Genomic DNA, 26,945 nt, shown 5'->3' on the forward strand with positions numbered 1-26,945 from the left:
AACCTAAAGAGAAAGCACCCTGATGTATGTAAAAACAAAATGAATGTTAAACTACATTCTAAGCCAAGTATTAAAAAAATGAACTTTCTTTCTCTAGGGAGGACAAACTGATGGTGGCCAGAGGGAAGGGGGTAAGGGATGGGCAAAATGGGAGGAGGGAGTGGGAGATGCAAGCTTCCAGTTATGTAATGAGTTAGGCACAGGAATAAAAGGCACAGCCTGGGGAATATTGTCAATGGCACTGTGGCAGTGTTGGATGGTGACAGATGGTAACCACACGTCTGGTGAGCACTGCATGACACAGAGAGACGCTGAATCACTCTGTCGTACACCTGAAACTCATGGAACGCTGTGTGTCAGCTGTACTCAAAAAAATTAGAAAATAGTCATTTTCTATATAAATCAGGGTAATTTTGTTTCAAAGTATGGCTGCTGATCCCCTGCCCCTGAACCACCTGGCATTCTTGCTTCAAACACCGACAAGAGAAACAAGCCTACCTCTGATTTTAATGCTAAAGGCTGAAAGCTACTGTCAAGGCAAGCTGTACGTATGATTTGAGTTGGGTAATTTAGGAATTCATTATGCAGCCTGCTTGTACTTTTGTTTCCCTGTTTTGAAAATACGTGTATTCAAACATGCTCCTGGCTTCTTCATAAATAAGAATGATCCAAAGGTAAACAGCAACAATCTTTGATTTGTAAAAATGGGTATGTTTGTGAAATTGCTGCAAAGCTATGCACTTCATAACGTATTAAAATGCTTGAGAAATAATCAATAGCCTGATAAAATTGTTTTCGAGTCACATAAAAGAATTCTCTGCAAATCTCCTTGCTAAGGAAAAAAAGACATTTTAAAAACTATTTTCTATTAGACCTCCTACCACAGTACATTAAAACTACAAACGTGAGTTTCTCTGAAATCTCCTTCTTGCTTAACTACTACTTAGGTGTTTGGGTTCAGTTTAAATATTCTTAGCCTGGGAGGCCCTTCCTATCTCCCGTCCCCCATTTCTAATACTTCATGCCTACTTAGGCTCTCTTTTGACTCTTCTCCCCCACCTACCCTGCAACGTAAAACACTCACACTCACCCTCTATCTACCTAAACCCTTTACAGCCTTGAAGGCTAAGCTAAAAATAATAAATACTTCCTTAGGACGCGCCCAGGGAAGGGCAAGTCCGCTTGACCTGTGATATAGCAGCTAAATAAAACAGCATCAGGCTGCCTTCTCCAGCCAGTAAGAGAAAAGATGCCTTTAACATGACCCAATAAGGAACTGAATTACTATGCATCTGCAGGGTTGAAGATTGCCAGGGAAGGCCTGCTTCAAGGGTGGCTGAGCCTCAGCGGGTTCCTCTGCCCACCCCACCGTCTGGGGTCTGCTCCCTCCTGCCTTTCTACCAGTGCAGAGGCAGGTGCTGGAGGGAGGGGGAGCATGGCTTCGGGTGCCTTTCCCTTAGGCATGTGATCCCCCCTTTTCCAAAAGCCTCTGGACACAGCTCCTGCTGTAATAATCCCTGGTCCAAATGGGCTTCAGGCTTCCCATCCCAAGCCAGTGGTAAGAGGTAAGATGATCACGATTAATTCAGAGTGCTTGCCACCTTTTCACAACAGAGCACAACAGAAGTGCAGAGCATACGCCGCATACTAGGGAAGTTGGCTGGGGCTACTCTGCGCAGCCCCTGCTCCAGGCCCTGACCAGCTGTCTCAGCGGCCGAAGGGATCAATTAAGGAGCGTATCTGAAATGAAACTCTCTTCTGGAGTGTCAAGGGGTGTGCAATGGTTAAAATCAGGGGTCCTCAGACCATAGCCCCACCCCCTGTTTTTGTAAATGAAATGTTATGGGAAGAGGGTCACGCCCATTTATACATGGAGTGTCTTTCCTGCTACCATTGCAGGGCCAAATCCTTGCAACAGAGACCATATGGCTCCAGAAGGGGAAAACATCATGAGTTGGCTCTTTACAGAGACATTCTCAGCCTCTAGCTTCGAATCACCACCCAGCATGGAAGAATATTGGCTAGGCAACCACGGTGCCCACTGCCAGGCCCGGCACCCTTCCTTCCTAACACACATCCCAGGGATATTGTCTTCTTGAACACCTGCCTGTCCTGCTGGGTTTTTACGTTCTCTGAACAGGGTGTTTTAAAATGCCTCACTGAAGCCGTATCCCCAACACCTAGCACGGGGCCTCTGTAAATATTTGTTGGCTGGATAACTGAAAGAAGGCACTCCTTAAATAATCTTCTGTACAAAAACAAAAGCTGGTTTCTTTCAGGATGTGCTCTAGAGAGGGAAAGTAACATTTCAGTAACCGGATGCCAAAAAAGTACCCACGCCCCACGATAAGGAGAGCGGGAACCTTAACAATGTTAACACTTCCCCAGCCCTTGGGAGGAAGGTATGTCTGCACACTCTCTCCTTTGAGAGGTGGCAGCGATGAACTTGGGTTCTCAGAAGTGGTAGAGGGAGAGTGTGTCTGTGGCAACCAGCACGTATACCACTAAAACCGTGGGCATCCTTCCTGAGAATGCTTCCCCTCACACACATGCTGTGGCTCCCGACTCCAGTCCTAGGCGTTCCTTGGTTAGCCTCATGATCTATGACTAAAATCATTCACTGAAGTTCAGCCTTCATCAGCGTTCAGCGGAACAGTAACGACTTTTTAAAGATAAAAAACAGAAGCAGTTTTGTAGGATGCTTTTGTAAGACCTAGAGCTCATTTTATCTATGAATAATGCCAGTTTTATTTTTTTCCTTATCAGCCAACTAAGAGAAATTTAAAAAGAAACAGGCAAAAATTAAAACACTGTGGTTTTAAAATTGTTAAAATGGTTTAGTGTGTTTAATCACATAAGAAATTATTACCACCAGTAAAGAGGCAAGTTTTTTTTTTTTAATTTTTAAAGTTTGACATTCAAATTTTTAATCCACCATACTGAGAAGATACAAAGTACGGGGATGCAGTAATGAAAACTGCAAAAACAGGATATGGGTTTCATTATAACCTGCTAATTAATACAGCAACACACAATAGCAAGAGATTAGCAAGAACAGTACTCTAATCAAGTTGAGGCCTGTGTGAAACAGCCAAGAATGGCCCAAACACTACAGAAAGAAAAATGCCAAACACTGTGTTAAAATATCTCCCCTGGACACAGTTTGCTTTCCAAAAAAAAAAAAAAAAAAAAACAACAAACAAACAAACAAACAAAAAACCCACCAAAACTAAACGGCAAAAACAAAACAAAACAAAAATACCAAGCTGACATTCAACACTGTGCCAGCATTTCTTCCCTTCTCTGCAATTACAGCAGTCACAAGCAAATCCAGACTTGGGAAAGAAAGCCTTAACAAGGAGAGAAGGGCAGTCAGAAATCTCTTCTCTTTTTATCCATGCAAATTAGTAGTATTTAACGTATGGGCTTCTCCACCAAAAGAACCAGTATTGTTTTGAGGGAAGCAGGGTGTTTGTCAACCAAAGTCAAAAAAAAAAAAAATTGCTTTATTTTCAAAATCAGAGAACTATGATGTGATATCGTATCTGTCCCATTTTTTCAGGATCTGACAAATTTTTTTCTCAGAAGTTCCAACTTCAAATTTTTAAATGATGATTTGGGATAAATACTGACATTAGACCAACTCCCTCGAACATTTCTTCTTAGAGGACGTATTCAATGGGAAGAGTGCATGCTAAGTTAGTAACTCACTATACACTAAGGGTCTAAAACTTAATCTGTCTATCCTTATAGTAGGGGAAAGTATATTTGCTTGGTAATAGTCCTTGCTATAGTGATAGCAGTTGCAGGAAAAAAAAGTCCTCGAAAATAATGCAATAAAGAAACACTTACTTTGTTAAATTTCTCATTATAATATACCTTAACATCACAGAAACTGGACTAGACAAAATATCCAACTAGCAAGAAATAAGGAAGTGTTTAAATAAATGCAGGTGCATCAGCCAAGTGAACTATAATCTAATGTACAAATTATAACGATGCAAACCATGTAGGACTCTGCAACCTTCTTTAAAGATGGCTAAATAGAAAACACCATAACTCCACGTGAAAATGATTAGTACACACAAAACCAAGGTCACAAGGTGCCCTTCACCAGCGTGCACACATCTTTCAGCTTCTCGCATCTCTGGGATCTCCTGATGGGCTTTTCTCATTCCTCCCTGGTGCTTTTACTGGGCTGTATTCCTGGCTTGCCAGGTGCTTCTGTCTACTCCCAGACAGCCTGTATGCAACACTGTGTTCAAGACCCAGCCCTGCCACAAACTTGTCTATTACTCTAGAGGGAAATTGCTTTGGGCCTCTTACCCCTGGACAGTTTTGTTGGCTTTGTCCCTTCAGGCAACCTGTAAATTCCATGGCGTTATTTTTAGCACATGCAGTAAGTAATAATCACATAATTCTGAATGAATTGATCAATGAATATAAACTACTCAGAGCAGGGTCTGTTTCTTATCTTTGTCTCCGTAATACTTCCCCTAGCCCAGGCAGACGGTGGATTACCAATAACTACACTAAACAAACAGATAAATGAAGGTCTGTGTATTGTTATGCTTGACTGCTGGTTGTATTAGCACTTCTGCTCTCTGTTTCTATGAAAGGTCAGATCAGGTTCTTTTCTAAAAGAAATGCAATCTGGGAAGAAAACTTACCCAGGTCAAACTGGCCGGAAATGTAGCCACAGGTCTGCCGGACTTCCTCGCTGTCCCAGCCCAAGGGGTAGAGGGCGCAGCCAGCACCAATTAACAAGCCTGCGAAGAGATAAGCCAAGAGGGCTTTAGCAGTATTCCTCTGCCCATCTAGATAAACACAGCAGCAGGGAGTGAGGAATTGGGATTAGCAATATAACACAAGATCATGGTGATTGCTTTTTGGGAAGCACCAGCCAGGGCTCCTGTAAGCAATCTAAGGTCAGTTTGATTCCATGAACAATTTCAAGTCTGCTTAAAAGGAAAGAAAAAAACAACAAAACACTGATAGACAGCTTAGTTTGGTTCCAACTTCGTCTTTCAAAGCATTAAAAGCCTTGCAAACTCTGTTTAGGAAATACAATTCAGATGCTTTCTAAATCGCTCTTGTAGAAGTCCAACCAATCCCCCCATCAGTCCACGCAAACAAGTAAATTAAGAACAAGCAGAAGTGCCTACATAGGTCATGCTTCGTCATGCATTAGATCTTTTTTCCAACTGAAGAATCAAAATAGAATGTTTCGGCATCATTCAATTTTACCAGGGGCAGAGAAAACATAAAGATTTTCATGATCCGCCTGGGCACAGGACTAGACCATTAACTGTACTACCCTGCTATTACACTCTGCTGAAAAGTTGAGAATCGGGAGCATCCCTTCATCTCAGAAATACTCTAGAAGACGGACACTTCTATGATTTAAGTCCTCCTTGCAGTGGAGACCAAAAGTTTTGATGATCAAACTGAAAAAGGGGGCTGGTTTACTTTAATAGGAAGTCATCATGGCAGCATTTTGCTTGGCATTTTCTGTGTTGTATCAAAGCCTAATGTGGGTCAACAAGAAGCTGAATGAGGCTGAAGCCCTCACCCCCAGAATCTGAGGTCTAATCAGACAGTAACACCTTGTGGTGTCAATGAACGAGCACCGTCACCCTGAAGTCCCACAAGGGTGCTGAACCCGTAGGACCACACACACACACACATACACACACACACACACACTCAGTCCGATGGGTAAGAACAGCAGCCCAGCCCGAGAGAATGCGGGTTATACGGGGCTAAACGAGAGAGCCCCGGAATTGAGGAAAAAATCCACCAAGGGGGGTAACGTCGAGGCAGAAGAACCGGTCCTCAAGTGCCTCTAGAAGAGACTTTCAGTATTTTTGTATTGAGTCCCCTTCTGTTGCCCTTTTGCTTCTCCAGAACTCTTGCCCCTGGTGCCTGACTCTTGGCAATCTTAGCTCCCCCACATAAGTAGTCTCTTTCTTTCTGGGCACAGGAGGGACTGCTTTTCAATCCCTCCCCAAGCTATATGCTGAGCAGTGTGGAGAGACATCCCTCATGAACTGACATAAATTTCTCACCCTGGTGCACCTCCCTCCAATCTGACCGTCCCTGGTCAACAGTAAAACAACCATTTAATGCAGTGAGGCTCTGTGATGCGAGCGGATGCATCATTGAAAGAATCATTGAAAGTGCAAATCACGAATTCCAGGTTGCTGTCTACGCAACTAGATAAATATGAATCGTGCTGAGGCTGAAGAATAACCCAGAAAACAACCATATGAGATTTGCTGACTGAGCAAATGCCCCCAGTGACTGGTTTCCTTAGGCTCTTCCCCTTAGGACAGAATTTATAGTATTCTGAAAACAAGTCGAAACTAGTGTTATCCTCCGTCAGGTAAAGAGATAATGAGGAGGCCAAGGTTTATGCAAATTGAATTCCATGAAGGTTTAATAAATAATGTGGTCTCACTGCTGTGATACTCAGTCCTTAAATTAATAAGTAACACCACTTTTTGAGAACTCGCGAGCAATATTTTAATGGTGACAAATGTGGAAAAAGAAAATTTTCAAATGTAAGAAAAATGAAAAATAGTCACATTTAAACCACCACTTTTCTCTTTGTCCGATATACAAACAAATGATTAAATAGTCTCGTTTGCTAATGTCCTTTTCAGATGGCAGGAAAATGTGTCATGTACTCACAAAAATGGCTGTTTTGGTCCAGTATGATGCCAGGCATTTTGAGAAACTAAATAGAAAGGAGATTATATATGGAGCACATTGACCTGTGGTTTTCTAAGTGGTAGAACACTTAGCAGTCAGGATTCTTTTGTAGAATGTTGGGGTGTCCTTGTGACACTATGAAATGTAGATTCAACTGTATAAATAAGGAACAATTTCACACATAAGGAATTTGTGTTATGTCTATGATTTTTAAAAAAAAATACCATGCGCATAGCTCACATGAAAAAAAAAAGTGTTAGGGGAGGGCAACTACTTTATTTGGATTTTTACATTAATATTTATATAGCTTTTGTTTTGTCCTCTGCTAACTATCACTAACAGTGAAAGTACCCAGATACATTTCTGGGAGAAAAATGTATATTACAAACTCATCCGTCTAATTGGCTGGTGCAATTTTAGATTCTGCAGGAAAACACTGGTGGCCTCCCCCTTTCTTTCTACTGTTATAAGTTATGGAGAAAGCAAGTCTTAGACTAAATTCAGCCCAATATACAAGGATGTTTATTACTTACCTGGCATGGAAAGCAGCCAGATGACCAATTCTGTAAATTCAGTGAAATCCTCCACCCCAGATTCATCACATATTCTAACAAGTGCCATCAACATACAATAAATATAAACAAATGTTCAACCAGCAGGTTCAGGACACTCCAGACAGTGCCTTCCATTTAAAGAAATGGGAAAGGAGGCACGAGACCAGAGTTTAGACCTGCCCAACACATGGCCCTGAGCTCCATATAGCAAACTTAAATTTAAGTTTATTGAAATTAAACGAAAAGTTCATCTCTTCAGTGGCACTGGCCACACTTCAAGGGCCTGATAGCCACCTGGTGCTCTTGGCTACCATAGTGGACAGGGAAAAGATAGACCACTTTCACAGCTGCAGAAAGGGCTGCTGCAGAAAACTGTTCTCAACTCAAGACACTACTCCAGGAGGCTTCTCCGTGGGGCAGATTCTTAAACCCTAAGCTTGATACTGCTTGTTAATAAAAATCATCCCTGCTCTTTTAGATTCTCCCTTTCTAGATGGGGCTAGAAGTGAGATATTTCAAATTCTCCCCCGGCAGAAATTCTAGTTCATGTCTGTCAATGAGAAGCTCTCCTGTGGGACCCAGAAGGTAAAAGAGAGAAATCCATCAGTTTCCCATTGGCAGCTGCAACCAGGCACGTGGCTTTTTGCAGACTGTGGATGAGATTGTGGGCGTGGCTTCTAGGCAGCCTCCTCCTCAGTGGCCCCCACTCAGGGCAAATCTCACCTGTAGCTTCCTTCTATCCTTATATTTCCTGACTTCCTGAATTCTTCTCTGCCCTTCGCTTCTCCAGACCTAATAAGTCTTTGAAACTTTAACTTGAAATACCTGTCGTGGTTTCTTTCACTGGTCAGCCTCTGGTGGGACATGCCTGACCCGTGCTGATACGTGTCTTTCTCTCCTACCCTATAATTGGTACAGTATCCCATCTTCTCAATGCAAAATTCTCCCTAATCCAACAATACAGCTGGTTACTAAACCTCAGCAAGTATAGACTGATATTAGAATGTTTCATGTTAACCCTCTGTGGTGTGGCCTGTAGTTAGGGAATTTATGCTAATTAACCTTTCCTGGAGTACGGTTTTCTGAAGTGAATCGTCCAAATGTTCACCAACTGTCCCTAGTTTGTCAACTGTAGTCAACTAGCATTTTATTGCCCATACCAAAGTACTATATTGTGAAGTAAAGTTAGAGATAATTAAACATAAAAATAAGAACATCTTTTTTATTATTTAGTATTACTGACGTACAATATCCTACTAGTTTCTGGTGTACATAATAGTGATTTGATTTTTTTATATGTTATGACATGTTCCTCATGATAAATTTAGTTACTATCTGTCCCCATAGTTGTTACAGTATTACTGACTATACTCTCTATGCTGTACATTACATTCTCATGACTGACTTACTATATAACTGAAAGGTTGTACCTCATAATCCCCTTTGCTTATTTTTCCCATCCCATTCCCCTCCTCCCTAGTAATCAACAGTCTGTTTCCTAGATCTGTGAGTCTGTTTCTGTGTTATTTTGTTTATTCATTTGTCTTTCTTTTTTGATTCCACATATAAGTAAAATCATATGATATTTGTCTTTCTCTGACTTATTTCACTTAGCACAATAACCTTTAGTTCCACTTATATTGTTGCAAATGGATTTCATTCTTTTTCATGGCTGAGTAGTATTTCATTATATATAGATAGATAGATAGATAGATAGATAGATATACACCTCACATCTTCTTTATTCATCTATTAATGGACACTTAGCTATTGTAAATAATGTTGCAGTGAACACAGGGGTACATATATAATTTTGAATCCATGTTTTCATTTTCTTCAGATGAATACCCAGAAATGGAACTGCTAGATTATAGGATAGTTCTATTCTTAATGTTTTGAGAACTTCATACAATTTTCCATAATGGCTATTCCCACCGACAGCACACAATGGTTCTGTTTTCTCCACATCCTTGCCGATACTTGTTATTTTTTTTGTCCTATTGATAACAGCAAATCTGACTGGTGTGAGGTGATGTCTCATTGTGTTTTAGGTTTGCATTTCCCTGGTGATTAGCTGACATCTATTTTTTTTTAAAGATTTTATTTATTTATTTGACAGACAGAAATCACAAGTAGACAGAGAGGCAGATAGAGAGAGAGGGGGAAGCAGGCTCCCTACCGAGCAGAGAGCCCGATGCAGGCCTCGATCCCAGGACTCTGAGATCATGACCTGAGCCAAAGGCAGAGGCTTTAAACCACTGAGCCACCCAGGTGCCCTAGCTGACATCTTTTCATGTGCCTGTTGGCCATCTATATCTGTTCTTAGAAAAAATATCTTTGCAAGTCTTCTGGCCATTTTTTAATTGGATTGTTTGCTTTTCTTTTGTTTTGTTTTATATTAAGATGTGTAAATTCTTTATATGTTTTTGGATATTAACCCCCTATTAACCCCAATGATATACTGGGTATATCATTTGCAAATATCTTCTCCAATGCCATAGGCTGCCTTTTCATTTTGTTGATTGTTTCCTTTACTGTGTAGAAGCTTTTTAGTTTGAAAAAATCCCATGTGCTTATTTTAGTTTTAGTTGCTCTTGCTTGAGGAGACTAGTCCCCCCAAATATTGTTAACATCAATGTCAAAAAGCTTACTATCTGTGTTTCCTTCTAGAAATTTTATGGTTTCAGGTCTTATATTCAAGGCTGTAATCCATTTTGAGCTTATTTTTGTATATAGTGTAAGATAGTGATCTGGTTTCATTCTTTTGCATGTAGCTGGCCAGTTTTCCAACACGAGTTATTGAAGAGACTGTATGTTCTTGCCACCTTTGTCATAGGTTAGTTAACCATATATGCATGAACTTATTTCTGGTCTCTCTATTCTATTCTATTGATCTATGTGTCCATTTTCATGCCAGTACCATACTATTTAGATTATAACAGCTTTGTAGTATAGTTTGAAATCAGAAAGTGTGGTACCTCCATCTTTGTTCTTCTTTCTCAAGACTGTTTTGGCTATTTGGCATCTTTTGTGGTTCCATGCACATTTTAGGATTCTTTGTTCTAGTTCTATGAAAAATGCCACTGGTATTTTGATGGGGATTGCAGTGAATCTGTAGATCGTATTGTGTAGTAGGATACTTTAACAATATTAATATTTTATCTTTCCTTCAATTCTGAACACCTTTGTGTGGATCTCTCTGGATTCATCTTATTTTGGACTCTCTGCATCTCCTGGACCTGCATGTCTATTTCCTGGTTAAGGGAATTCTTAGCCATTCGTTCTTCAAATATGTTTTCTGATCCTTTCTCTTTCTTGTCCTCTGGGGATCCCATTGGTGCAAATGTTAGTATACTTGATATTGCCCCAAGAGGTCTCTCAAACAATCCTCATTTTTTAAAACTCTCTCCCTCTCTCTCTTTTTCTGTTCTTTGGGCTGATTGAATGATTTCCACTCTTCTGTCTCCCAGATTGTGAATCCGTTCTTCTGTATCATCTAATCTGCTATTGATTCTCTCTTGTGTATTTTTCATTTCAGTTACTGTGTTCTTCAGCTCTGGCTGGCTCTTTCTTACATTTCCTAATCCCTTGTTGAAGTTCTCACTGATTTCCTCCATTCTTTTCCCTAGTTTGTTACCTGTCTTTATGACCATTACTTTGAACTCTTTATCAGGTAAATTATTTATCTCCATTTTGTGAGGGTTTGATTCTGTGGTTTTATCTTGTTCTTTTGTTTGGCACATACTTCTTTGTCTCATTTTGTTTGACCTTCTGTGTTCGTTTCTATGAATCAGGCAAAACAACTACTTCTCCCAGTCTTGAAGGAGTGGACTTGTGTAGAAACAATCTCTGTGTAGACTGCATGTGCCTGGTGGCTTTGGTAAGCTGGCTGGAGAGGGAACAGACACAGGCAGGTGGGGAAGAGATCCCAGGGTGAGACAGTAGGATTCCTGTGACAGGAGGCTAGCTAGAGCTGGAAAGAGCACCAGGGCCACCTTGATAGGATGGCTGAAGGTGGGGTGAGTATGGGAGTGGGGGCCTATGGCATGTCACACCAGGGCCACCTTGGAGGAATGTCTGGAACTGATGTGCCCCAGGGGCCCAGGATATGAAAGACTAGCAGGCCAGCTAGAGTGTCTGGACCCTACTTCTGCCCACATGATCAAGCTGAAAAGGAGATATGAAAAATTGTCTCACTGGTCCTCCAACCCCGGATAGAGTTCCAGCAGTCCCTACTGGTTCAGTGGATGATGTAAGGCTAGTAAATGGATTTCCTTCACTTATAGTCTGGTTGCCCTTTAAACCATTTTTTGCTGTGCCCCAAGGTGGGAGAGTCTGCTTATGGGCCCCTCAGTGATATTATCCCTCAGTGACTCTGCAGGTCACTGAGTCAGGGGTAGGGTTTTTGTCATTGCAGTGTCTCTGTCTCTCCTACTCTTCTATATGTGGTCTCTCTATCATTTTTTGTGCAGAAGCTGTTCCAGCAGCCTTCAGTTCTTCTTGAGGAGGAACTGCTCCATATGTCAGTGTAGATTTGGTGTAAGGAAGGAAGTGAGATCAGGGTCTTACTATGCTGCCCTCTTGGACCCACCCCAAGAACATCATTTTAATGGAAGAAACTGTCATTTTTCAGTTTCAGCCGTGTTAAGCCTTAGACCATGTTGTAGAAATCAATGTTTCATGGAAGTGTAGTTTGAAAATCTCTGAACTAGACACCTCTTAGTTGTTATACTGCCTATGGAAATGGGGCTTGGAGAATATTCTGGAACTTGAGGGGTTGCCTAAAGGATATCTTAGTGACCTAATAGGTTTTAATAGCTCTAGTTGCCTAATTCACTCCTGGAGAGCATACGGCTCAATGAGAATCTCTGGTTCACAAACTTTTATACCATCTACATGGATTTTCTTTATTAGATTTATAAATCTGGTGGTTTATAAAGTTCAGGGGCTTAATTATGTGGTATTTTAACCACATTTCTTTGTCACTGCCATAAAAGAGGTCATGAAAAAAATAGTCACATTATCACATTTTTGGGAAATCTGGGCCGAGAGGAGGAGAAGGGAGGAACGACAGTGCAAAGCAAGGCAACAACCTCAGGAAGCTGGTAACAGAGGTGGGGGGCGGTGTTGGAGGAAGTCTGAGATCATTTGCAGTTACAGGCTCATTTATAATTAAGAAGCAATCTATTTTTGCAATCCTAAGGAGTCATGAGTAAATCACAAATTTGCGTACATTAGCTCAAACTTTCCTTTTCATCTGGCACCTAGCTGACATCCGCTGTCCAGGGGCAAGAGCTCATGAAGGTCAGTTTGTGGGAGGTCTTAGATTTTTAGAGAAATGTTGCTTCCCCAAAAGAATGGAAATAATAATCCAAGAAATGACTCAATAATTCTTAAAAACAATTTTTTTTTTTTTTGGACTATGATGCCACTCCAACCTGAATGCCCTAGGGTATTGGTCTCACCCTTGTTCAAGACAATTACAATAGTTAAAAAGCCAGGTTGATGGAATGACATCTAAGGAGAAGTCACTGTTAATGGAGAAGAGACAGCACAGATAAATGGAAAGACATGAGCAGAGCACTTGGTGTTGAGCCTTGATGTTGTTTTATAAAAGACATCTACCTTTCTCCCCAAATAGATTCTTGTACCTAAATCGTACCTAAAATTCTGCCTGCCCATGAACCACCCTTGGGGGAGTCTCTAGTGGAAACTCTATTCGCTTTCACACAATGCTGGAAATATCTGCCATGATACTAATTATTTCTTAGAATTCAAGTGTGAAGTCTGCAGTTTTGTAAAGAGCCCAGTGGTCAAAGTAAGAACCAGATGCTGGGAATTTTCCCTTCTGCAAAACTCTTTCTATTCAAAGTCGGTATTTAACACTTAGCCAGAGGAATATTAACATAACAATTCGTCTCCTGCCAAGAAGGCAAAACAAACCTCCAGTCAGCCAATGCCAATTACTCCCCACAGGTGGTAAGAATAGAGTCCTCATGTTAGACTCATAAAGCCTTATTTTTTCCAGGCACTCTTGAAAGTTTTAATGTGATCTCACTTTTTTCCATGACTATCGTTCCATTCTTTTTCCAGAGGGCTTTTTATTTTGTTTGTTTTTTGTTTTTTGTTTTTTTTTTTAAATACTGTGACTTTTCCCACTGATTGCCCCTTCAGTGGTCACACCAGTGTTTCCCATCATTTTATCTTTTTATGTGTTGTGGATACTTTTATCCATCCTCCAGTTCCTTTATCTTCTTTTCTGTGGCAAGCACAGAAGGAAATTGTTTCCTTTACTCTTCTCATGCAAGCTGCTCAGTCTTGGAGCCGGTTATCTGGATTTCTCTTTGGATGACTTTGGCACATTTCCATCTCCATGTCTCCATATGTTAATTTATGTACACAATTCTCATCCACTCTCACCCCTTAGATAACGGTCCCTTTACAAAACAAATCCACTGGCAGGGAGGAAAGAAGAGCAATGTCCAGTATTACAACTCTTCAGACCTTGAAAGCACCATCAGGAGGAAGCTACAGTTGACCTTAAACAACATAGGGGTCCAGGGCACTGGGAGTAAAAAATCTGCATATAAACTTTCGACTTCCCAAAAACTTAACTACTAACAGCCTACTGTTTACCCAAAGTCTTACAGATAACATAAACAATTATGTGTTATAGGTATTATAGACTGTATTCCTATAGTCTAAGGTAGAGAAAAATAAGTTACTAAGAAAATTATAAGGAAAAGAAAATACATGTAGAGTGCTGCACTGTATTTATGGGAAAAAGTCCATGTATAAATGGACCCATGAAGTTCAAACCTGTCTTGTTCAAGAGTCAGCTGCACTTAAGTATTCTATAAGAAGGAGGCTTATACATGCTTAGAAATCACACCTATCTTCAAAGTGCTTTCTGGAAACCGAGGTATAGAGGATGAAAGAGGCTTGTCCAAAGGTACAGAACCTAGATCTATCCTAGGGCTCCTCATTTCCAGCCAGAGCTCTTTTCCACCTATCATGATCTCAATGCTTGCCTGGACCTCAGGCCACTCCAAGGTCACACACTTGCCACCTGTTACCTGAGTTCAGCCACAGCCGTGTTGGATTTCACCAACATCGTATTTTACTAAACAGGGTTTCTCACCAGCAAGTCTGCACTTCTCATGTCTCAAATCATTGAAAGATTTGCCCCCACTGAACTGGGCAGCTGGCACAGCGCCAAGTCAAGGTGGTTCCCATTTTGTGGCTCAGTGGCCCTGACCAGTCCCAAAGGTGTTTCTGCCTGGGGGCTATTCAATTCTTTGAATATGTCTTGAATTGTCTCGTCTCTGAAAGTTGAATCCTTTCCCTCTGGGATACTCTCACTCATTACTTTATGCTCAGGCTTCACCATGAAAATACTAGCTGTTAAGGTCTAGAAGCCTCAACATGAAGGCTGCCCTGACCGCCCTAACAGGGAGCTACAGATTTTAACACACCCCCAAAGCCATGAGCTCCTACTGGGGTGTACTCTATGCCATTTATCTGGGCCATAATACCTTGCTGTAGTTATTCTCAAGTATTACACCTCCTAGAAAGCCAAAAACTCTACCATATGTTTACTTGCATTTAACTCACTGGTTCATGATATTCGTTCAATGTTAAATAGCAGTAATATGATTTATTTAGTACGTACAAAAGCTTCAGCATAATTATATCATCTTTATAGAACAGATCATATGAAATATATCAATGCACTCAGTTAGCAAAAGAGGAGACTGAGGCTTAGAGAAGCAGGTTCATGTTCATGAGGCTACTAAGGGTTAGATGCAGAGATTTATACGCAGATCTGTCTGCGCTCTAAGCCAATATTGCTAAACTCTACCTTCTAATGCCTCCCAAATCCCCAAGTGTTTATGGTCCCAGCTCTGGGCTCACCTCCCATGTCCACACATGTACTGAGTCCTGCATACAAATGGAAAAGGAAGAACAGGGCAGAAGATCAAGGAGGATTACAAGTTTTCTCCAGGATTGACTCTACTGCTGCCTGTATGTAAAGGCAAGGGCTCTTGCGAGCCCTACAGTTTCCCCCTTCCCCTGGCACCAGGGAGGGAGAACCAGGATGTGAGCTCTATGACACAAAGAGTTCTGTCCATAAAGAACACATCGAGGCATAAAGATGAAAAGTGGATTCTTTATCATCAGAAGTTGAGCCAAGGAAAGCATATCGTATCACAGCCCTAGAAATATAAAATAGAAATACGATCATTTCTCAACCATCAAAACTCTTTTTAAAAATGACAATGAGAATTTTTCTTTGCTGAAAACATCCTGCAGAAGAGAACATACTTTAGATTTTCTTGCAATGCTTTCAAAATGGCTCCTCGGTTCTTATTTTTTCTCCTTTTCCAGTTCATGGGTCAGAAGACATGAAAGACATATATCAGAATACCTGCTTCTTTGCTCAGATCAGAAACCTCACAAGCTAATTTCAGCCATGAGTGACTTGTCATGGTTGCTCTTTCTAGAGTCCTAGGCAATCACTGGTAGAAAACAAGTTGTTTCAGACAATGAAATTTGGGGGGACATATTGCCATTTCTATGTGACAGATTTCTGGTAAATTACATGAGCCTAAAAGCAATGGTCTTTCTAACCCTAGTAGTTAAGGAATTCCGGTTCCATCATTTCACTTCTTTTGGGTTCAGTTTTCCTTATCTGTAAAATGGGAATAATATCAATCTCTTGGAGTTGTTGCAAAGACTAAATGAGCTCTAAGCCAATATTCCTCGAGTCCTCCACTCTCAGAGAACATACTCTTCTTAGACGGAAGGCAGGGAGGGTTAGAGCAAGGACATCCTGGAATAGTGTGCCATGATCACTTGCCCCAAAAGTCCTATCAGCCGTGTGAACCTCAGTAGGAACAAATGAAATAGTCCAATAACTGTCACATTTAGGCAAGGAGTTCATATATTACTACCAAGGCTAAAAATACTTTTGCCTGTTCCAGTCTGTTTTGATCTTTGTTGCATTTTACTTTTTTGTTGTTGTTGTTGTTGCATTTTACTTTTAAAGTCACTTCCGGCCTTCCCATGAGATAGTTAGAGCCAGTACCAGTGTCCCATTTAGTAGATGAAGGAATGGAGTCACAGACAGGTGGGGAGATTTGAGCTTCCTCAAGTGGATAGCCTGAGGCAGGGCGGGGTCACGGCCTCAGCATACCTGCCTCCTCCTCCTCTGCTTTGGTTCACTGTCTTCACTCTGACATTGCGAGAAGGGAGCAAACAGTGCTCAGTGCTGTAGCAACACCTCTGAAACAAAAAAAAATGCTAATTTTCTCTGACTCTAAGGTGTTCCGTGGTGTTAGGGCAGGAGAGGAATAAAGACACGGTCCTGATTTCCAGAGTCCTGTGGTTCAGTCGAGTGTTTGCTGACTGAGCTGCACACAAAACAGCTGGGGGGCTTGTTCAAAAGGTCGACAGATCTGGGGTGGGGCTGGATCCCTGTGATTGCAAGCAGCTCGTGGTGGGGCAGACATGTGGCCACACTGTGGGCCTTGAGAGTTGAGTGGGTACAGAGCAGGCTGATCGGTCAGGTGCAAATCCTGACACCCCCAGCCAGATGTGTGACCTTGAGCAGCATGCCTTTGAATTCTCTGAACTCAGAGTTTCATCAATAAAACAGACCTTGTGGTACCCATATCTTTAGCATTTTTATTAGAAATAAATGACTTAATAAAAGTGCCCAGTTCTGGGCTTGACATAAGATATGTATCAATATTGATATTGTACCACGGGACCTGCTGTCTTAGAATTGCAAACACTTCATTCTGTTGGAGAGTCTGGTTTCAGATGCTAGAGGTGTTCATCCAACAGGTAAACAGATAAACAAAAACACCGATCAAGAGCAGAGGGTCTGCCTTACTGCTTGCTCAAGCTGTCCCAGCAAATATCTCTTCTGAAACTAACCACATCTCTACCCATCTCTACCACTAAGAGTCAGTGCATTCTTCTTTTCTCCTCCAACAGGATATTAGCAAAATGATCAGATGTACTAAGAAGCTGGAAATTTTATACAGTGAATGCCCATACATGATCTAGATTCTATGACTGACATGTTTTAAATTCTGCTCGATGATCTATCTATTCCTTTTTGCACTCCTCTATTGATCTATCAGTCCATCTTTTCTTGGGGTGGAGGTAGGTTTCAAGAATCAGTCCATATGACATATCTTTCCTTATTCATACTCCAGCCCCTTTCTTCCATTGGCCCAGTAGCCTGGACTCAAAAGCCACAGCTGACACAACACAACATCCTTATGGCCTGATGCCTCTAAATGGAACCCATCAGCATAGAAGGGATTGATGTGCAAATCTAGAGCAATGAAGACCTCGAAGTTCTTCACAGTTCTCAAACAACAACCCTACAACCTAAAACGGGGCTGGCTGGCTTCACCTGTTTGACCCAAAAATACTTGTTAAGAACTTCACAAGACATCTCACAAAGCCCAGAATGACAACAATATAAAGAGTTCCAGCCCAGCCCAGCCACTCAGCTCAGAGATTTCAATGGACGTGTTTTCTCTTCAGGATTACTGCTGTTTTGTATAAACTATATCACTCCTTTTTTTTTTTTTTCCAATTTATTTATTTTCAGAAAAACAGTATTCATTATTTTTTCACCACACCCAGTGCTCCATGCAAGCTGTGCCCTCTATAATACCCACCACCTGGTAAACTATATCACTCCTGATCCTCCCCCTACAGAAGCCAAAGGAAAGAACAATGATCACATTTCAACATGAAAGTGTCCTGAGAGGTCTAGATGAGGCTCCAACAATATCCTCTCAACAACAAACAAGCAAGCAAATAGAGAACCTGGCTATAAGTCAACGCACACTGCAAACTTAACCTAGCTCATCCCGGCTTTGAAAATGCAATGTCAGTTCCAACCCAGACTCCGGTCAGTTTCATGTTGGCGAACCTCGGTTACCCCAGTCAGATAAACACTCAGGTGTTAGGGACGAAGGCTCTGGAGTCTTACTGTCCTTACTGGTTCCTACTGAGCAAGGGAGGCTATTACACTCAAGCCCCAAGAGTTTCACTGATAAGATGGCTATACCAGTGGCTCTCTACAGAGATGTCCAGAGGATGAGCTGAAATGTCCCGGCAGAGTGCAGCGCATATAAAAGTAGATTCCCTCTTATGAAATGATGAGGAAAGAGAAGGGGAAGGCAATATTCCAACATTTGTGCTTATTTCCACAATAGTGGCTCCGTGAAAACAAGAGGAATGGTGGAACCAGACCCTGTCCTGGCTGGAGGTGGCTCAGTCAAACCACTTACTCTGAGCCTCAGTGTCTCCCTCCTGGCCGGTGTGGATAAAGCCCGCTGTACCTCTCAGGGATGGCATGGTGACCCAAGAAATGCACGTGAGTTGCCCGGGGCATGGCAGCTGCTCCAGGGCAGGGTGGTTTGACAGGTCTGCGCGTGACAGGGTAGGGTCCTCTGCAGATCACTCAGGTAAGCCCACAGGGAGGAAAATGTATTTGGAGGGAAATATCACCCTCCCCAGTTCTGACATCCAAATATCATAAAATTACCCAAGACAGTGGAGAACTCAGGTAGACACACCTCCAAAGGAGAGATGAGCTCCTGGGGGCTTTTCCTCTGGCTTCCCTGTAAGTGCTATTTTAGAATCCTGTTTCAGGTCTAACATAACAACACTTAGGAGGCAGAGTAAAACCTCTCTCCTTCACCAATACATCAAGTGCCCACAAACAGACAGATTCCATGCCTCCAAACCCTGTTCATTTATTTCTACTTGACCTTACAAAAAAAAAAAAAAAAGTGTCAGGATAAGAATGATTTATCTTCCTATTTATTTTTAAGGTCCTTAAGTACTTCAATCACGGGCTTCACGACAACACTAAAAGTCAAATGCCAAGCATATTTTTAAAAAGTAGTAAAATCTACATGTGCTGAAATGAACAGTTAATGAAAGACTTTTTACAAATTGAGAGGGACGAGGCCCCTTTGCAGCGTACAGGCTACCACACTGAGCCGCTTGAAGGCTGGAAGCTCAAGCAAATTCGAAAAGCATTTAAAATACTTCTGAAAATGTAACGGAGGGAGCATAAAGGGAAAATCTTACATAGTAAGGAACACAAGACTACCAGGCAGCGAGGGGGCCCTTTCTCTTTGAGTTCTAGATATTACTAGCTAGCTTCCTAACAACAGAAACAAAAAATGAGAGCCTGAAGATGTCTAGGTGTTTTGTCTTGAGAAACTACCAGAGCAGAGGCTAGACTTAAAATCTCTGTCTTTACAACTGGTTTCAGTGCCAAAGTGAGAACCAAACACCGGACACATTCTACAAACACTGCTAACAGAGTCGTAGGGCGATTCAGAGCACGGCTTTGATATCTGACCACGTGCCCCTCTGGCTTGGAGAGCCTGGGTCCTCATCGGTGAAACAGGAATTAAATCCATACATACAGCTGCTGTAAGGGTTATTTTATATACATACACACCTGTATATACAATCCTACATATGCACATGTATGCATGTACACGGGTCCTCATCGGTGAAAGAGGAATTAAATCCATACATACAGCTGCTGTAAGGGTTATTTTATATACATACACACCTGTATATACAATCCTACATATGCACATGTATGCATGTACACAAGCCATATATAATTACAGATGTAGCCTATATTGTCATTTGGGTATAATATATGCAGATTATATATGTGCATGTGGGTTTTTTGGACTAGACTACAATGCATTTATAACAGGTTTCCACTAACTTTCTGGCTTAGATATATGGTATTTTCACTACGTATATACTCATTAAAGCATCTTTTTCTTTTCTTTTTTTTAAAGATCTTATTATGTATTTGTCAGAGAGAAAGACACAGTGGGAGAAGGAACACAAGCAAGGGGAGAGGGAGAAGTAGGCTTTCTGTGGAGCAGGGAGCCTGATATGGGGATCGATCCCTGGACCCTAGGATTACAACCTGGGCCGAAGGCGGATGCTTAATGGGTGAGCCACCCAGGTACCCCAAAGCACCTTTTTTACCACTAAAAAAAAAAAAAATGGAGAGTATGAATATACGATAAAATCATTGATGGGTGCCATTGAGGTGGTACAGGTGGCCAAGAGACTGAAGACAGACATTTCTTTAAAGGTTTTTTTTCCCTTTATCTACCTTCTGGGGTATCAGGAAAGAAAAACCTCATTTATTTTCCTCAGGTCTTTTTAGAATACCATCAATTCCACTAAAAAACAGTAAAGCCATCTGGAATAGCTGACAGACAACAATTTGGAAGCAATTTCTTTCGAGACAGCTATAATGATTTTCCTTTTCTGTTTTCTTTCCCTCTTGAAATGTCAAGGATAACTGAAACTTTTTACTTTTCCATCTGTGATTTACTGATCAGTTCCAAACAAGTTTTGAAAGTACTTGAAAATTTGTTTCCAGTCAATTTAATACTGTTTTTTTCTTTAATTCTATTTTGAAAAAACCGCGTTCTGTCTTGTCTTTTTGATATTAAGAAAATATAAAATATTTTAAAACACAAATTGAAACATGATTACAAAGTATTTCACAAGGGACAAAAACACTCAACGTATTTAAAATACCATCATAAGCAGACACAATGAAGTCACTCATATCTTTTTCAAATAGCTTATCCCAAGAGGTTTAATAAAATGAACGTGGAAACAGACCCCCACATGGGTAAATTCTGCATCTTGTAGAACAGAACTCACAGAAGACAGAATCCAGAATTCTCATTCTTAGCCTGCTAATTTAGTTACCCGAAGAGGAAGTCCACACACAGGGAGAGAACAATATTAAGAACAATATTAAGCTTTTGGGTCTGTGCAAAACATGGCGCTCTTTGCTCTAGAGGAATTTAAAAAACTGAAGATAAGATTTGTTCACAGTAGCACTGGAGATGGAGAAAAGTAACACAGAAACAACACTCCAAGCTTGTACTTGTGCCATATTAGCAGAAAAAGCAATACTTGCCATTGAAATCAGTCAATTTTTGGCTGGAATTTACTGGCAGGATGAGAGGGGCTCTAGGAAGTAGTTATAGTTATCCCAGAGGAAGAAAAGGACAGGGAAGATGGGCAGGGGCAAGTCTGAGGAAGATGAAAATCGACTGACAGACTTAGGGAGAAGAGGAAAGGGATGGCCAAGCAGTTAGGATGGGGTCAAGGACTCTGCGGAGGTCGTTAATTTCGAGCCAAGGAAGCTGGCCTTTACTTAGGTGGCAAAGAGACCTTACAACTGTGAATTAAGTCCCAAATGTAAGAACCGAAAGAGACCATCCAGATGATCTAATTAGTACTTCTCAAACTTTTCCATCAAAACATTCCTAAGGAAGAGGAGAGAACTTCACATCGTATGGAGTCAGGGGTCGTACCTGAAATCAAGTCTTCTCTGAAACAGGTCTTCCTTACTTCTGCTTGATAAAGTGGCAAGGGATTTTCCAGTCTACTCCACAGATAGCCTTATTTATTTATTTGTATAAAATTGCTTTCCCCCAAATAGTGTGAGATATCTGTGGTCCAAAGAGATTTGGGGTTTACCTTGTGCCTTCACATGGGCACAGTTTCCCACCCTCTCCCCTTTCAGGGAATGGGAAACTCAGTTGGAAGAATGAATCCAGGCTTCCACACACAAAGACGAAGTGACCTGCTCAAAGTTACAGTTAGTGAAGGAATCAGAAATGCAATAATATTTCTTGCCCCTCTGTCCAAAACTCTCTCCTGTGATACCACACTATTAACACAGAAAAGAAAGCATTTGATATGACTGGCACAGGGTACATCATCCAGCACTACCCTATAAGCCAGACGCAGACTTCCCCCGCTGGCCCCTAGACGCCATCTTGCCCCACCTTGCCAGCCACTACCTCCCTTGGGGCAATCTCCAGTGGTGAGAGAGATGGCTTAAACCAGGCTTCCTCCAGGGGAGCTATCCCCCACCCTGAAATTTCTAGCTTATTCACAAAGAGAGCACAGAGCCTCAGACAAATGCCTCCTTTCCCTAGTGGAACTGAGCAGGTGCTAATCAAAGCCTGTCGAGCGTGATTTGTACTACCAAGGGCTTCCAGGGAGGCATAAAAAGAAAAATCACAACACCGTGTTTATCTCCCTTTCATTGCTGGTTCTGGCAATGGTATTATAGTCAGGCAGGCTGAGTCAAAACAATTTTCTAAAAATATGGATCAGCTGAGACCATTTAAAGCCTCCTTTTATGGAGTTAACTTAGGACTTTCCCCTTGGGCTGTTTTGTGTATTCTTTCCCAGAGCCTGCTCTTCCAGCAGCATCCTGCTATCCAAAACACACAATCTCTCTCCTTGCTGAGGAGATTGCAGCCTCCCGAAGGCTGATAAGTGGGTCTGCATTCTTCCCAGGGGCCTGGGCAACAAGCTATTCCCAAGGGGCTCCCTCACTGGGGCTGGATGCAGCACGAGCCTCTGTCAGAGTTTCTCCTGGGGAGTAACTGGTTCTTTTGGTGCACCAAACATGGGACTAGCTGCAAATCAGTTCCTTTCCATCCTTCCAAGGGCGAGTTTCTACTTCCCCAAGTTGTATGAGAGGCGAGCGTTAGGTTCTGGAGGGTGAACTGCAGGCCACGGTTTTAGGTGCATCTTCAGGGGAAAAGAAAATCCACCCGCATCTGTATTGAGTTTTTGGCTGCTGGTGACAATGCTAAGGTGACCCTGGAGGAGGTGTGCTTTCCGAGTAGATTCTATTTCCTTTATATTAAAATCAATAAACAAAGAAAATGCAACCACTTTCAAACAAGCTTTGCAAACAGACTATTTTTAGAACGGGTGCTCCTGAAAGCTGCTGCTTTACAGGAATGGGATTTTACTTGAGAGAGGAACCCACTGACACATCTAGTCCCATAGATTTTCCAGCTGTGTCCCTGGAAATCCTGGGGCGGGGGGCGGAGCTCCTTAGTGTCTTACCAATGCGCAGGCGCACACAGGGGAGGGAGGGATGGGCGGGAAGGGCCCAGGAGTGCTGGAGGGGTGAACAGAAGGGCCCTGGGCTCCATTGTCCTTAGACCGGGCGGCGCTGCTCTTCCTGCTCTCCTGCAGGGCTTCCATATGATCTTTCATGAGGGAAAGTTTCAGTTCCTAAATATTTCTGGAACTGCCCTTACCTGTATCATGTCCCCCTTCCCACAACAACTTATGTCCTAACCCCCAGGACCTCAGAATGTGATCTTGTTTGGAAATAGGGTCTCTGTAGCTGTACTTAGTAAGATGAGATCATAGTGGAGTAGACCAGCTCCCTAAAACCCAATCTCACTGGGGTCCTTCTAAGAAAATACCTGGTCACAGAGGGAAGACAGCCACATGGAGATGGCTGCAGACACTGGAGAGAAGCTTCCACAATCCAGGAAGACCTGGGGCCACTGGAAGTGAGGAGGAAGCAAGGAAGGGTTCCTCCCTGGAACCTTCAGGAGGGGCAGGGACCAGCCAACACCTTGATTTCAGACTTCCAGCCTCCAGAACTGTAAGGGAACCAAGTTCTGTTGCTTTCTACCATCCAGTGGGTGATCCTTTCTTAAAGCAGTCCTAGGAAGCTAATGTGCCCAGACAGAAATCCTTTCTTGTCTCACTGTTTAATTTCTTTACACTCTTAGGCAATATGTTGATAAAGGAAAATGCATTTAAAAAAAAAAAAAAAGAAGAAGAAGAAAATTTTTTCTCAGGGTACTAACCAACTCCAGGCCCTTAATTCCCACCACTACCCACTGTATATAGTTCTTAAGAAAATGCCTCCAATTTCTCCAAGCATAGAGCTGAGTTCCCAGGAGGCAGACTGCCCTCTGATGCCACATGTAACACCATAAATCTCTGCCTTACTCTTGAGTCAGAGAACTCAGGTCAGCCAGGGATCCTCATCTCTGTAACCCAGAGAAGGCACAACTGATGCATCAGGCTCAGTTAACCAAGCCTGATCAAGGTCTGGGATGCAAGCTGCATAATCATAATTGATATTTAAATAGCTTCTTTCTCTGAAGGGCTCAAAGAAATTTACAGACTTTTCCTTAATTAATCCTTGCAAGCCATCCATGAAGAAGGTAAAGAAAGGTCACTCATTTATCCCCCTTTGCTCTGATTCATCTCAAGCTTGGCCACTTGTAGTCTCTTAATTCCTGTGCTCAGCACTGTTGGATTTCTCTTGTTCCAAAACACAGACTTTTATTTTGAAGCTGTGTTCATGTTTCCATATAACCCTATTTCCCGCAGCTCCTGGTTGGTAGAAAAAAATTATCCCTGTTCCCCCACCCCCACCTTTTTTTTTTGGTTGGGTATGGGAGTGCCTGCTCAGAAAGATCCAATCTACTCTGAAATTACCATTTATTTAAAGCCTGGACTCTTGGATTATCTTGAGGCTTAGGAGACTCAGTGTGCATGAGTGTGTGTGTGTGTGTGTGTGTGTGTGTGTGTGTGTGTGTGTAGAGAGAGAGAGGAGCAATAATCTTGCCAAGTGGCATTACAATGCCATAAAAAGTGTTTTAGGGGTGGAGTTGGGATCTCGGCATCTCAGCAGACATCTCATCACTACACACATCTTTTGTAACTCTTTTTGGTCAGTTTTCAGATTGTGTTCCCCTGCTGCTCCTCCCAGGACGCCCTGGCTAGGAAACATGGAGGAAAAATACTCAGGGAAACTGAAGAAAGAACTTTAGCCCCAACCCCTATTTTAAACAGGGCTGTTTCTCCTTAGCTGTTTTCTTATGCAGCTTCTTCAATAAGCAACTCTATCTCCTGAGCCCCTTTGTGGATCTTAGGCAAAGATTCAAGAAAGATCAGTGGATTTTTTTGAGCTCTTTAGAGAAAGAAGTGAGTAATAAGAAAACAAAAACAAAAGTGCTATGTGATGTTGGGTTCTCAGGACTTGAACTAGGAGGCTCTACCTTTAATTTCTCATAATAAGAAATGTTAATATCTATATTTCTCAATTTGCTAAGAGCTAAAGCTTTTCCCTACAGGGTGGAGTCAGACACTTAAATCTTTATTAGCTCATATTTGAGGCCACTCAGCAAAGGGCTACATATTACCAACCTGGAAGTTTTGTTGATACTAGTTTGCCCTCTCAGATGGTGTGGACTGATGGCATTTAGCCAAGAGCCACCAGCCTCTCATATCACTGAGCCTTCTCTAGTCACTGGACATGTGTGCAGCCAACTCGTCCTATGACTCGAAGTCTTTCACTGAGCCAATAATTAGTGCAAGAATTCCAGTTCTTTAAAACCCTATCGTTTCTCAGATGCTATAAAAATTCCAACCAAAGGCTTCCAAGTTTCAACACGAGTGTTTGCAAGCCAAAACAGCTTAACACTCAATCTGCTTTAGTCTGCTGCTTATATTAAAATCTGTAACTAACGACATTTTCTATACTGCTTGCAGCCATCTTGTTGAGACAGTTGAAGAATCAGTCAAAGGTGGTATCGGTATATACATTTCTGTTCAAAATGGTCTGAAAGAGTCAGAAGAAAAACTGAGCTTGGCTTCTTTAAGCAGGAGGATGTTAAAACAGAAGGTTCAAAATCCAGAAATGTATATTAGTTATCATTTATTAGAAGTAAAATGTGACCATTAAGAAGGAGCCAAAATTAGAAGGGAAGTGTGTAAGTTCTTCCTAAACTCTTACCAAAAACATTTATATAGGTGTATTTTGATTGGCAGCTAACAACAAAATTGAGAAGGCAAGGCAGGGATTGTTAACTCTTGTTTGTGGAAGGGGAGAAGGATGGGGTCTTAGAAAGATTGGATTCTATAATGATCAAGCTGTGGAAAAGAGCGAAATTCATTGATTCAAAATGTTATAGGTAATATCGCCTCATGCTGTCTTTTGCATCTTGGGCAAGAGATCTTGCATCTTTGCATCTTGCATCATTACCAGTACCCGAAGGGGTTGGAGAAAATCTGGTGATCTCAGAATGTTGATTTCCAGAGTTAAAATAAAGAAATACAGAAACTAACATCTGTCCCAGGAAAGCAGTCCTGAAGTGACGGGAATGAATAAGAGTCAAACTTAAAAAGTAGAATGGCAATGATGTGTACCTCAGCATGATGCCTTTTGCTTCAATTGGTATTTTCTATTCATGTTAACTTGTAAAAGAAAAAAACTGGCCTGAGTTCAATTAACTGTAAATTAAAATTCAGTTTTTCGGTCACACTAGCCACACTTCACATCTTCATTAGTCACACATGGCTGGTGCCAACTGTACTGGACAGTCCAGATATAAGACATTTTCATCATTTGCAGATAGTTCTACTGGACAGCACTGTCTGAGAAGGAATATTTTTCAGACGATGGTAAGGATGGCTGGCATGAGTAAGACCCTTCTGGGCCTTCCAAACACCAGAATGCCTGTCAGCATCAGCTGTCGGGGTCATCCTAAACTGCATTCCTTCCTTTTCAATATTATGTCTCAGTTTCACCCATTTCAAGCTTAACCACCAAGGTAATGAACAAGGAACAAATATTATAGGAAAGGTAATTTAAACAACTAGCACGCTGTCCTATAACTAATAGATAGAAAACTATGTTGGATTATTCCTTCGTGGAGCCTCTATGACATTAACTTCTGGCTTCCCCACTATGTGGAGTAGAACTGTAAAGATCACAGCAGACACTCTGAGCATTTTAAG

At 41.7% G+C, this 26,945-nt stretch overlaps 1 protein-coding gene across 2 annotated transcripts in view; it reads right to left on the minus strand.

Annotated features, from left to right (window-relative positions):
- The window catches only part of LHFPL6 (LHFPL tetraspan subfamily member 6), a 238,121-nt gene that overhangs the window by 26,595 nt on the left and 184,581 nt on the right, over nucleotides 1–26,945 (minus strand). For both annotated transcript variants that reach the window (XM_044249636.1, XM_044249637.1), the window contains exon 3: nucleotides 4,671–4,769. In XM_044249636.1, coding sequence (XP_044105571.1) covers nucleotides 4,671–4,769 — 99 coding nt within the window. The remainder of the gene's footprint in view (nucleotides 1–4,670; nucleotides 4,770–26,945) is intronic.

Source organism: Neovison vison, chromosome 5 (genome assembly GCF_020171115.1).
Source record: "Neovison vison isolate M4711 chromosome 5, ASM_NN_V1, whole genome shotgun sequence".
In the NCBI taxonomy this organism is placed as follows: Eukaryota; Metazoa; Chordata; class Mammalia; order Carnivora; family Mustelidae; genus Neogale; species Neogale vison.